The 14,061-nt window shown below is 34.7% G+C and overlaps 1 protein-coding gene across 5 annotated transcripts in view; it reads right to left on the bottom strand.

Annotated features, from left to right (window-relative positions):
* Nucleotides 1-14,061, bottom strand: part of GPATCH8 (G-patch domain containing 8) — a 114,929-nt gene that overhangs the window by 76,256 nt on the left and 24,612 nt on the right. For 3 of the 5 annotated variants that reach the window (XM_057535802.1, XM_057535803.1, XM_057535806.1), the window contains exon 2: nucleotides 6,016-6,090. In XM_057535802.1, coding sequence (XP_057391785.1) covers nucleotides 6,016-6,090 — 75 coding nt within the window. Of the gene's footprint in view, nucleotides 1-80; nucleotides 99-6,015; nucleotides 6,097-14,061 lie in introns of those variants that run through there. The other 2 variants (XM_057535805.1, XM_007180188.2) reach the window with 1 other exon arrangement.

Genomic DNA, 14,061 nt, shown 5'->3' with positions numbered 1-14,061 from the left:
CACTAAAATAAACAGACAGATGAAGCAGTATGCTATTTCCAAAAGCAGTGCAAGTGGAGTGAAAGCATTTCCATACGAACCTGGCTTTAAAAACTGGGCTGTCAAAAGAACAGTTAAATGTAACACAAAGTAAGAAACTGTCCAATCACTAACAGTCGTTTTTTTTTTTTGTCTTGTTTTCAATTCACTGCTTGCAATTAATGTATTTATTAAAGAAGAGTGAAAGCATAAGTAAATTCACGAGTCAAGACCAGCTGAGAGATTCAAGAGCAGCGTGTTGTGACTGACAACAGTGAAAGGAAAAGCAAATGTTAAAGGGAGAAGGAGGAAAAAGAAAAATTTAGGGTTATACACATTAGCACCACTTTTACAAAACCACTCAAGATGGCTGTCACCTTCTCAAAAAAAACTATTGATACAAAATGGCAGTGGCATTTCTCTTCTAAAACTTTAGGTGAAAACTGTTCTTTAATTAAATCTACCTCCCCAAGTATGCAGAGGGAATGAACTGTCAGGGGTTATATTAAAATTATTAACATGCCACTCTGTGTCCCTGCAGTTATAACAAACGCAAAAAAAATAATAGGCGTATTTCCCAGAAAGTCTTCCCCTCTCCAACCTCCTAGATTAAGTGAATGACTAATACAGGAAATCTAAACCTTTCCTATCATTTCAGCCTATCTGCTTTTGGAGGAAAAAAGGCAGTTCTGTGACTCTGCAGAAACGACTAGTATTCATTATGGTCCCTTTTCTTACCAAAAAAAGAAAAAAGTTTTATAAACACTAGTCAGAACTCCAACAGGCTTAAGGATGATGGGTAACACAAGAAAGGCACACCAAAATGCCTTATAACAAAGTAGAACAAAGCAGACTTGTCTAATCTGAAGTGATCAAAATGTTCATTGAACTTTGACTGTGAAAGAGCAAGGGATTCAATGGCCAGCCTGTGAAAATCATTAATCTACTCTCTCTGGTTAGGTTGCCAATTATTCCCGTGAATGTTATTTATAACAGTAAACTGCAGTAAATAATTTGTAGCCCAAACAGGTAATCTAGACATAACATGGGCAATGAGTACTATTTAACTTCTGAAATAGTAACAATTTACTATTTTGGTCACTATAATAGTGAATAAAAAAACTTTCAGTTTTTTATTTTTAAATAAAATATATAATTTGCAATTTAGTTATAATCTCATAGAAGCAAAAGTAAATAATAGATTTTATTTTTTCTTTTTTAACACAGCCTGGTTTGTGACTAACAAAGGGGCATGTACAGTGACAGGCTGTTTATAATTTAAATGCACATGGAAGAAATGCAGGGAAATATACAATTAATACAGCAACTGAACTTTGCCCAAGGGAAGTAGGCAAAAAGCTGGTTTTCCATATGATGCATAGAGCTCCCGCAACCTATTTGTTTTTTTGTTTCAGGCTGTGTGGCACAGCCCGTGGGATCTTAGTTCCCCGACCAGGGATTGAACCCAGGCCCTCGGCAGTGAAAGTGCAGAGTCCTAATCACTGGACCGCCAGAGAATTCCTCCCACAACCTATTTGTTAGTCTCTGTGCTTGAGACTCCAAAAATGGTGGCAGTGCAGCATTTTCTTTGGTTAGGCATGAAGTTTTTCTTAATTTTGGTTAAACTATAAAGCTGACCTAAAAACTCAAACTTTTTTCACCTAGATTACCTAAATTGGCCTTTACATTTTTTTGTATTTCTAAACTTAAATGTAAATTAAAGTGCCATATTTTAACCCTTTGTTCCTCTGTATTATACGTGTGAGAAAGAATATAATTTTTAAATGGGAACATCATTGATAGCAAGAAATGTGTATTATAAACAACTACCAATATGCTGAAAGCACAATATCAGCCCAAAAACAAAAACAAAAAACCAACTCATTGTTTCATCCATTCCTCGACATTTTTATTAATTAAATACCAAGTAGAAAACTTTCCCAGGAACTTTGCTCCATGAAGCTGTACACCACCAGAGTAACAATGATCATTTTGGCAACAGCACCACCAATCTGTATAATGGGAGCCTGCCAAAATACAGATTAAAATTTACTTCACCGTGTGGGGCTGATTCCACGTTTTTAATAGCAGAAAATAGAATATCATGTCTCAAGAGAAAACTATACTACAATTATGTCAGTGACTAGATGAATACTAATTCCACACCGAATTTTCTTTTAGTTGACAGCCACATTCAATTTACACCATTTAGCTCATTTTCAACAGTGACAAAAATGGCAAGTCTCTTGAGTGGATTGTAAGCTTTGCTGACTGTGTATTAAAGACTCTATAAGCAAAAACCAAGTGCTACTAGGTGAACCCATGCAAACAAGTTGTAAAAATTCCCAAAACAAAAAAATCTATAGCTCACTACAGATGACACAATGAAGACTAGAGAGAAAAGCCATATAGTAATGCTACACCATTCAGCTCCAAGAAGCACATTATTTATAGTGCAGTCCACATATGGTCACTGCTAAATGTCAAATCAGCAGTCTTACGGAGTTACAGTTTGGAACTAGTGGAGTCCACAGATCTAAACAGATATGCAACATGACAAAATCCACTTATACATATACTTCTAAATCCCTAGATATGCAAAGGAAACATCAGCAACTGTAATTTGAAAACTTAACATTAATTTTTAAAACCTGCTCGGTCAACCTGACAACTATACAGACAGAATTTTAATCAGTCAGGTAGAACAAAGACCAACTAATGGCTGATGGGTAGTTTTACTTCCAGCTGCAACAATGACAACATATTTTAAGTCTATGGTGCAGGCATTTTAACTTTTGTATAGCTTATAATCACTCTCCCATCTGATTTCTCATCTTCTTTCTATGATAAAGATCATAAAGGACCATATATCCTAAATCACATCAACCAATTCTTGGATCTATGGTGGAATCCTAGACTGGGCTACGGTTTTAGATTAAGTTTTATTTGTTTTCTAAATATTTTATCTTTAAGTATATAGAGGTTATCATTAGAGCTGGGACCTAAAAATCTCATAAAGCAATAACTTAAAATATAAGTTCTAAAAGTTTTTTGTAATGAGGGTAAAATATTAATACTTTCTACTTTCCTTTAATTCAGATAATCATGTTGTCTGGCAATTCTTTAAAAATTTTCTTAGAACAGTGTTTTATTCTTGACCAGAAATTTCCCTGAAAGATATCTGGTTGGCTGAAGTAAAGAAGGGAAAATAAAACTTTATAACAAAGATTATGAAATACTTTACAAATGCTGGATTTTGATGTGTTTTAAACATTTCCTGATTGAAACCGAAACACCTATATCATCTAAGGAACAAAGCTAAGCTTCAGAAGTTTACCAAAAGCATAATGCATTATCACATCTTTGTATCTCATTTCCCATCTTGCCGGTTCGCAACAAATTTACCCTATTACAAAACAAAAGGACCTTAATCCTATACTCACAATAACCCTTCACAAGGGCATATTCTTGGCACAAACCTGTGCAGAGACTTCCTCGGTTACCAGCTGCTGCAGATTACCTTTGTTAGAAAAAAAAATGACTAGACCTTTAGCTCCTGCAATGATCTGTAGACTCCCAAAGCTGCATATTTCCAGCCACTTTTGAGTTGCATGCTGTAGCAAAACAGTCAGCACCTCTCAATAGATATTGCTGCAGAGAAAGATTTTAATTCAGCAGAGACTCTTTCTGTGTGTTAGAAGCAACGCCATTTCCCCCTAAGAACAAGATAGCTCAACAGCTCAACAAGATAGCCAGCCAGCCAGACATATAACTAATATACACTTACTTGGTGAGCATTCCTAAGGTGATAGGGCACTTGGGGGTTACTACACTATCTATTTTGATGCCAATCATTTTAGGACTTTCTTTTAAAACTTTAAATTTATCCCCAAATGATTTGGTAACAGAAATAAAATCCCTCTCTTTTTGTCCCACTTCTATCTAACACCATGTCGGCTATGAAGCTCCTCCCCGCTACTACCTAAACTACCACATCACAATAAAGCATATTTTAATGTGTTTCGGGAGTAAATTTTTATTGTAAGTATAATTTATTAATATACATCTCTGAACATATAATTATTCATAAAAAAATAAATATCCAGTCTGAGTACTATATACCATTTGCTATTTTTCGTGGAGAAGATAATAACCATTTAATAAATAAGGCATATATCAAGTCCACTCCTACTTGTTGAGATTACTCAGTCGGACTGAATTCTGATAGTGTTCTCCCTATGACATGTGCTGGAAAAATTCCTGGACAGTGTGAGAGGAAAAAGAGCACTAGTCCCACATGCCAAAGGAATGACTTTTCCAAAAATCTTTAAATGTAGTCCTAAAAGAAAGCTTTAAAAACGTTAAATATCATTTAATTCACTGCTTTTAAAAAAACTTGCTTGAGTATAATAATAATGACTACTAGGCTGCAAATTCAGTCTAGCTAAATTTCCTGCTACTGTTGAGTCAGAGTACCCACAGAATTATAGCTTGTATAATACTGACCAACCATGTACCTTGTAGAATATGGTACTTGGGCCTTTCTTCTGACAGCTATCTGTTCTTAAACTTTGACCCAAAGAAACATTTAAATAAAATGGAAAAATTAAATTATTTTTCAAGTACAAGGTATTGACCTAGCTAGCCTACAGATTTTATTGTAAAACTCTACCTTGTGATAATTTCCAAGATGATACAGAACAAGGCAACAATTTCAGTGATTTTTAACTTAGCAAAGTGGGCTTGGCATTTTATCCTTAAGTCAAAACAAGACTGGGCTTTCAGCACATCAGGTGTGAATTCTCCCTCTGCAGCATTATCACATGCGTCATCAATTACTGCCATGCCTAAGTCTAGCATCATGCCAGCACATTAAGACAGAGGTACTATATGCAGTGTTCACTGGACCAGAAGAACAGAAATAAGAAGGGGAGGTGGGGGAGAAAGAAACCCTAGAGAAGAAATTAAAAAAAGGCAGACCGTGCAATACAAACCAGATCATGGCTGCTTAGCTAATATGGGCCAACTGCTGTGGAAGAAAAATGTCGAACACCCCAAGTTGTGTAAATTTCTGTAAACATCTAAACACACACACAAACACACACAACACCAACCTAATTAGGAACATAAATATATGTGGATCCTTTACTATGGTACAGTTATGAAAATAAAAGCTAAAGTTAAAATATCTGCTCTCTAAATTGCCTTATTTCCTGAGGGAGGAGAAGCTAGTGTTTCTTAAAGGGAGAAGGGGGATGTCTTGACTGCTACAGAGATTCTCTTTGATGATTTTTCATTCAAGTTAACCAATAACTTCCTGAAACCCTTATTAAATACGTACACTTAAGCACAAATATTAAATACTGACAATACTGACAAGTTTAGACATTTTAACAATGGGCTGTGTAATCTGAAAATAAAGGGCTTTTCAAAATAAAAATAATGTTCAAAAATTAAGAGTCAGGAAAATAAATCTCCTTGTTCTGTTGCTTTGCATCAATATTTAAAATTAAGTTGTGTGAAAAGATACAACCAACTTTTGACAAAAACCAGACATCTCAAGCCACAGAAACCAAAATTACCATGTTTCACAAGAGTCTGGTAAATAAAACATATTAGTCCTTAACTGTTCCTAATGGAACATTTCACACATGATTGTGTTGCCCAGGAAAGGTGAAGCTTTTTAAAGGATCAAAATACATTTTACTCCTTTATTCCATTTACAAAAACACTAAACTTCAACTTGCTATCTTTAACAGGATATCAGTATGGGCCAAAAATGATATTTTTCCATCGAAATTCTAAATTGTTTCTAGATTTTTCACTGATTTCCCAACATATTAAATATTAGATTACAACCCAAACTCTATTTGATTACTGTAGGGCATGCAAGACCTCTAAACTGTACTATAAGTTATTAATAAGTTTAACTTCATTCACATCAAGTGTCACACGAACACTACCTATCTGTGACCCAAAATTAAGCACTGATCTTACCGATTCTATAGGCTTGTCAAGTGACGCTTGTTCAATTTCCAAATGTCCTTCTTCATACTGATCAAAGTGATTACCCTGAAAAAACAAGACTACAGTTATTTTTTCCGAAAGCATAAATGCCAAAATTATTAGTAAAACTAATCAAACTAGGGGTTATTTTAACTTTTCATTCTTTTTCCGTAAACAATCAAACTATGCCACAAATTCAGACCTTCTTAAATTTATAAAAACAATCAGAAGTCTAGATCTAGTAATGTGAACTCGTCTTCCTATGATGAACATTGAAATTGCTAACTAAAACATCAACCATTTGGGCTATCAACTCTTTCGTAGACTATTAGGAAGACTGCAGAATCTTAAAAACAAAGGGCTGTATTGTGTTTTACTTTTCCTAAACAATCTTGTGCTACAGAAGATAAACCCTAACAGTAGAATGCAAATAAAATCTGTATTACAATACTGTTCAATGTTGACAACATTGCTTTTAACTAAAACTGCTAAAACATTCAACTTTAAATCATCAAGTTCTAACTCCAAAGTTTCAAGGAATTCAGAAACACAATCTCTTGACACAGTATCCCAAATACAGCTATTCCTCTAATGATCTGCCAAAAGAGATAAGCATGCCTGTATAATGCCATATTTGACCACAATCAAGCAAGCTGTCACTGCAACCAGAATAAGTCAAAACAGCTCAATTGAGGACAGGTGCAGACAACTAGGAAATTCTCTCTAATCCTGGTTTTCTCTGCTCCATGAGAAAGGAAGAGCCCATAATTTGGCTTTAAATCAGAGTATCAATTTTCCGGTTTCCTTCGTGTTACAAAGTAGAGGGCATGAGGATTTGTGAGTTCTGAAATGACCTAAGTCAAAAGACTAAAGACTTCAGTCTAGCCTAAATTTAATTCAAGTGTGGAGTGGTATGACAACTTGAATGTTAACCTAACCAAAAATTACTTTGCTTTTTCAAAGTAAAATTTCAGTTGAAAGAATAAAGCTTAATGATAGCAAGCTCTAACATACAGTTTGCCACACCGTATCATAAACATTAGGTTACTTGTTTCCCTCACCAGAATGTGAAGTCCCTAAGGACAAGAAAGGTGGTCTTGTAGTGAAGAAAAAGTTCTGCAACTAGACAGTGGTGATAATGGTCGTACAACATTGTTAATGTATTTAATGCCACTGAACTGTGCACTTTATTAAAATGAAAATTTTTATGTTATGTGTATTTTACCACATTAAAAATAATAAAACTGTGTGGTAGAGTCTATCCAAAAAAAGAAAGGAATAATAGGACAGGAGTGGGGTTTCCAAAGACAAAAAGCTAATCTTAAAAATGGAATAGGATTTAAGAACAGGTATCCCTTCCAAGAATGAGAAAGAGCAGGTATCCCTTCCAAGAATGAGAAAAAGCAATCATCAACAAATACTAAAATGTGATAAAATAGCTATCAGTCTTGAAAGTCTGTCTTAATCTTCAATATTTTGTCCAATGATCTCTTTAAAATAACACCTGCCTCTTGGCATTTTAACTTCTATTCCAACATTTAAAGGTTTAACAGTTACTTAAAAGGTATTAATTGCAAAGTACAGCTAAATTCCTAAATAATAAACATCCAGATAATTAGATTAACTCAAACCTCACAGTATTATAGAACACCAATGTCCAGCCAAATCTCATAATTCTCTATCATTCTATGGCTTGATATGATCTAATTATAAAAGAATAATCTCAAACTGCCAACAATAATTGGGTACTATTTTTTAAATAATTAAATCTTTAAAGTATTTAACTTAGGACAACCGTGTTTCAAATCAAAAGAGAACTGCTCCCAAATTTATCACTATCAAAAAATGATATAATAAAAGCACAAACACTTAGATATTATTAGTGAACTACCAAGTAATTCTACAAAAAAGAAAATGGCATCTGGGAAAACCCATTCCAGTTCATCCTTAGTACACGAGAAATAACTCGAGTTTTTCCAAACAGATCACGAATCATTAGCAAAATCTTCTTTTTTTCGGTAGCCGAACCGCATGGGACGTGGGATCTTAGTTCCCCGACCAGGGGTTGAACCCGGGGCGGCAGTGAAAGCGCAAAGTCTTAAGCACTGGACCGCCAGAGAATTCCCTACAAATTACTGTCCATAAATACCAGATTCTAAACACAGCTAAGTTTTCAAATCATTCTGCATCTATCTAACACAATACAAAAGAGCATTAATAATACAGTTTGAGTCCAGAAAAAGACCCATACATTTATGTTTTTTTGAAGTACAGCTGATGTACAATATTTATGATTAATTGATCTTCGACAAAGGTTCAAAAACAGAGAAATAAGTATTTACAATATATGGTGCTAGAACTAGGTACTCATATGCAAAAAAATGAGCCTCAATCCATACCGCACACCATAATAAAAATATAACTAAAAATGTATCACAGACCTAAATGTAAAACCTAAAATTATACAATTTCTAGAAGAAATATACAGGAGAAAATCTTGGTGACCTCGGGCGAGACAAAGATTTCTTAAGATACAACCCCAAAAGCACAATCTATAAAAGAAAAAATTGAAAACCTGGACTGGGAGAAAATATTCACAAATCTCAAAAGACCTGTATCCAAAATACATAAAGAACTCTCAAAACACAATAATAAGAAAACTCAGTTTTAAAGTAGGCAAAGATTTAAACAGACATTTCACCAAAGAATATATATAGATGACAAGCACTCAACATCATTAATCATTAGGGGAATACAAACTAAAATCACAAGGTGATACCACTATGCACCTATTAAAATAGCTTAAAAAAAAACCCAACAATATCAAGTGCTGATGAAATTGCACAGAAACTCTCATAGATTGCTGGTGGGAATGTAAAATGGTACAGCCACTTTAGAAAACAGTTTGGCAGTTTCTTATAAACTTAAACATACACTTACCAAATAACCCACCAATACTGTCCCTAGGTATTTACACAAGTGAAAGGAAAAGCCTACATTCACACAAAACCTGCCTGTGAATGTCTGGAAACTACTTAAATGTCCCTCAACTGGGAAATGGATTTAAAAACTATGGTTCACCCATACAATGGACTATTTTTCAGCAATATAAAGGAACAAACTACTCATATAAGCAACAACATGTATGAATTTCAAACACATTATGCTAAGTGAAAGAAACCATACTGAAGAAGTTGTGTCATTCTGTTTATATAGCATGTGGAAAAAGCAAAATTACAGAAAAGAAAACTGGTGGTTGACAGGGGCTGTAGACTGACTGTGGTGGTGGCTACACTGTGATACAGTTTTTAAAAATATTTATTTATTTAGCTATCTATTTACCTATTTATTTATTTATTTTGTCTGCGCCAGGTCTTAGTTGCCGCACGGGACTTCTTAGATGCGGCATATGAACTCTTAGTTGCGGCATGCGTGTGGGATCTAGTTCCCCAACCAGGGATTGAACCTGGGCCCCCTGCATTGGAAGGTGAAGTCTTACCCACTGGACCACCAGGGAAATCCCCTATGATACATTTTGTTAAAACACAAACTATACACATTTAAAATGGGTAAATTTCACCTATAATGGAAAAGAATCTGAAAAAGAATATTTATATGTATAACTGAATCACTTTGCTGTACACCTGAAAGTAACAACACTGTAAAGTAACTATCCTTCCATTTTAAATAAATAAATAAATAAATAAATGGGTGAATTTCACTATATCTTAATTATACTTTCATTTTTTAAAAAACTGAAAAAGGGTGGGAAAAGCCAGTATTTCTACATTTCCACCCTTTAAAAAAATATTTTTTAAGCATTAAAAAACCTTAAATCCTATTCTGTAAACACACTATAGTGGTAGTCACTTGCATCTGTACATGTGTTAAAATAAAAATCAATACTACTCTATGATAGTTTTTTAAATTAAATAAAAGAAAGTAAAAAACACGCATAGACAGCTCTAGAATACATACGAGGCTGATTCTAGAGGTTAACTCAGAAACCTAAGTGTCCAAGAGACAAGAGATGAGACGGAGGCCCCGTTTTTAACTGCTTATGTTTTTTTTCTTTTGAATTTTTTTTTCACACACACGCACTGTATTTTATTTTTACAAGATATAAATAGACTGACACCAAGCATTGTACATGGATGACCACAACAAAAGCAACAATGATTGCAATTACCAAACATGAAACACACTCATACTATGTCATAATATTGACATTCAGTCCAGTAATCCTCCACTGTAACAGCTCCTTTACTTTGCAGTGAAAATTGATTTGTATATTCTTTGCCTCTGAGTCCTTGTGGGATTTTTTTTTTCTTAATTCAAACAGAAAGTCACAAAAATTATACTCATCCTCATCAGTTCACTCGGTCCCATGTAATTAATTTTTTTTTCATCTTGATCTTTTGTTAGCACTTTTATCAGTTCATCAGTTTTTCATTAGAGTTCTGAAAATGCTTATTCATTCAGTTCAGCAGTACAGTCAGTTACCAGAAACCTGTACTTGTCAGTCTTTTCCATGAATTTCTTGAAGATGAAACCCTTTTATAGGAACATATTTGCAAAAGCATCAGAGTACACCCAGAACTGTCTGTAAATGACAAAAGACTTAAAAATGACCATGGTTAAAGATTTGATGAAAGTTCATAATAATGCAGTTAACAAGAAAATTAGTTATTTCTGAGATATACATTTTAAACTAATAACTAGGATTATGACTTATAACATTATACCAGAACATATAAGATTTTTAGAAATTTCATGTAATGTCTGAAACATTTATATTAACATATTTCCATACAGATAACCCAATGAAAGTTTAGTATTAGTTGTTTTGCTTGTTTGTTTTTTTATACTGCAGGTTCTTATTAGTCATCAATTTTATACACATCAGTGTATACATGTCAATCTCAATCGCCCAATTCAGCACACCACCATCCCCACCCCACCACAGTTTTCCACCCTTGGTGTCCATATGTCTGTTCTCTACATCTGTGTCTCAACTTCTGCCCTGCAAACCGGTTCATCTGTACCATTTTTCTAGGTTCCACATATATGCGTTAATATACGATATTTGTTTTTCTCTTTCTGACTTAATTCACTCTGTATGACAGTCTCTAGATCCATCCACGTCTCAACAAATGACTCAGTTTCGTTCCTTTTTATGGCTGAGTAATATTCCATTGTATATATGTACCACATCTTTATCCATTCGTCTGTTGGTGGGCATTTAAGTTGATTCCATGACCTGGCTATTGTAAATAGTGCTGCAATGAACATTGGGGTGCATGTGTCTTTTTGAATTACGGTTTTCTCTGGGTATATGCCCAGTAGTGGGATTGCTGGGTCATATGGTAATTCTATTTTTAGTTTTTTAAGGGACCTCCATAGTGTTCTCCATAGTGGCTGTATCCATTTACATTCCCACCAACAGTGCAAGAGGGTTCCCTTTTCTCCACACCCTCTCCAGCATTTGTTGTTTGTAGATTTTCTGATGATGCCCATTCTAACTAGTGTGAGGTGATACCTCATTGTAGTTTTGATTTGCATTTCCCTAATAATTAGTGATGTTGAGCATCTTTTCATGTGCTTCGTGGCCGTCTGTATGTCTTCTTTGGAGAAATGTCTACTTAGGTCTTCTGCCCATTTTTGGATTGGGGTGTTTGTTCATCTTTAATATTGAGCTGAATGAGCTGTTTATATATTTTGGAGATTAATCCTTTGTCCGTTGATTCGTTTGCAAATATTTTCTCCCATTCTGAGGGTTGTCTTTTCGTCTTGTTTATGGTTTCCTTTGCTGTGCAAAAGCTTTGAAGTTTCATTAGGTCCCATTTGTTTATTTTTGTTTTTATTTCCATTACTCCAGGAGGTGGATCAAAAAAGATCTTGCTGTGATTTATGTCAAAGAGTGTTCTTCCTATGTTTTCCTCCAAGAGTTTTATAGTGTCCAGTCTTACACTTAGGTCTCTAATCCATTTTGAGTTTATTTTTGTGTATGGTGTTAGGGAGTATTCTAATTTCATTCTTTTACATGTAGCTGTCCAGTTTTCCCAGCACCACTTACTGAAGAGACTGTCTTTTCTCCATTGTATATCTTTGCCTCCTTTGTCATAGATTAGTTGACCATAGGTGCGTGGGTTTATCTCTGGGCTTTCTATCTTGTTCCATTGATCTATGTTTCTGTTTTTGTGCCAGTACCATATTGTCTTGATTACTGTAGTTTTGTAGTATAGTCTGAAGTCAGGGAGTCTGATTCCTCCAGCTCCGTTTTTTTCCCTCAAGACTGCTTTGGCTATTCGGGGTCTTTTGTGTCTCCATACAAATTTTAAGATGATTTGTTCTAGCTCCGTAAAAAATGCCATTGGTAATTTGATAGGGATCGCACTGAATCTGTAGATTGCTTTGCGTAGTATAGTCATTTTCATGATGTTGATTCTTCCAATCCAAGAACATGATATATCTCTCCATCTGTTGGTATCATCTTTAATTTCTTTCATCAGTGTCTTATAGTTTTCTGCATACAGGTCTTTTGTCTCCCTAGGCAGGTTTATTCCTAGGTATTTTATTCTTTTTGTTGCAATGGTAAATGGAAGTGTTTCCATAATTTCTCTTTCAGACTTTTCATCATTAGTGTATAGGAATGCAAGAGATTTCTGTGCATTAATTTTGTATCCTGCAACTTTACCAAATTCATTGATTAGCTCTAGCAGTTTTCTGGTGGCAGTTTTAGGATTCTCTATGTATAGTATCATGTCATCTGCAAACAGTGACAGTTTTACTTCTTCTTTTCCAATTTGTATTCCTTTTATTTCTTTTTCTTCTCTGATTGCCATGGCTAGGACTTCCAGAACTATGTTGAATAATAGTGGTGAGAGTGGACATCCTTGTCTCATTCCTGATCTTAGAGGAAATGCTTTGTTTTTTCACCGTTGAGAATGATGTTTGCTGTGGGTTTGTCGTATATGGCCTTTATTATGTTGAGGTAGGTTCCCTCTATGCCCACGTTCTGGAGAGTTTTTATCATAAATAGGTGTTGAATTTTGTCAAACGCTTTTTCTGCATCTATTGAGATGACCATATGGTTTTTCTTCTTCAATTTGTTAATATGCTGTATCATGTTGATTGATTTGCGTATATTGAAGAATCCTTGCATCCCTGGGATAAATCCCACTTGATCATGGTGTATGATCCTTTTAATGTGTTGTTGGATTCTATTTGCCAATATTTTGTTGAGGATTTTTGCATCTATATTCATCAGTGATATTGGTCTGTAATTTTCTTTTTTTGTAATGTCTTTGTCTAGTTTTGGTATCAGGGTGATGGTGGCCTCATAGAATGAGTTTGGGAGTGTTCCTTCGTCTGCAATTTTTTGGAAGAGTTTGAGAAGGATGGGTGTTAGCTCTTCTCTAAATGTTTGATAGAGTTCACCTGTGAAGCCATCTGGTCCTGGACTTTTGTTTGTTGGAAGATTTTTAATCACAGTTTCAATTTCATTACTTGTGATTGGTCTGTTCATATTTTCTGTTTCTTCCTGGTTCAGTGTTGGAAGGTTATACCTTTCTAAGAATTTGTCCATTTCTTCCAGGTTGTCCATTTTATTGGCATAGAGTTGCTTGTAGTAGTCTCTTAGGATGCTTTGTATTTCTGTGGTGTCTGTTGTAACGTCTCCTTTTTCATTTCTAATTTTATTGATTTGAGTCCTCTCCTTCTTCTTGATGAGTCTGGCTAATGGCTTATCAACTTTGTTTATCTTCTCAAAAAACCAGCTTTTAGTTTTATTAATCTTTGCTATTGTTTTCTTTGTTTCTATTTCATTTATTTTCACTCTGACCTTTATGATTTCTTTCCTTCTGCTAACTTTGGGTTTTGTTTGTTCTTCTTTCTCTAGTTCCTTTAGGTGTAAGGTTAGATTGTTTCCTTGAGACTTTTCTTGTTTCTTTAGGTAGGCTTGTATAGCTATAAACTTCCCTCTTAGAACTGCTTTTGCTGCATCCCATAGGTTTTGGGTCGTCGTGTGTTCATTGT

Source organism: Balaenoptera acutorostrata, chromosome 20, assembly GCF_949987535.1.
Source record: "Balaenoptera acutorostrata chromosome 20, mBalAcu1.1, whole genome shotgun sequence".
Lineage (NCBI taxonomy): Eukaryota > Metazoa > Chordata > Mammalia > Artiodactyla > Balaenopteridae > Balaenoptera > Balaenoptera acutorostrata.
This window is presented reverse-complemented; position numbering and strand designations above follow the sequence as displayed.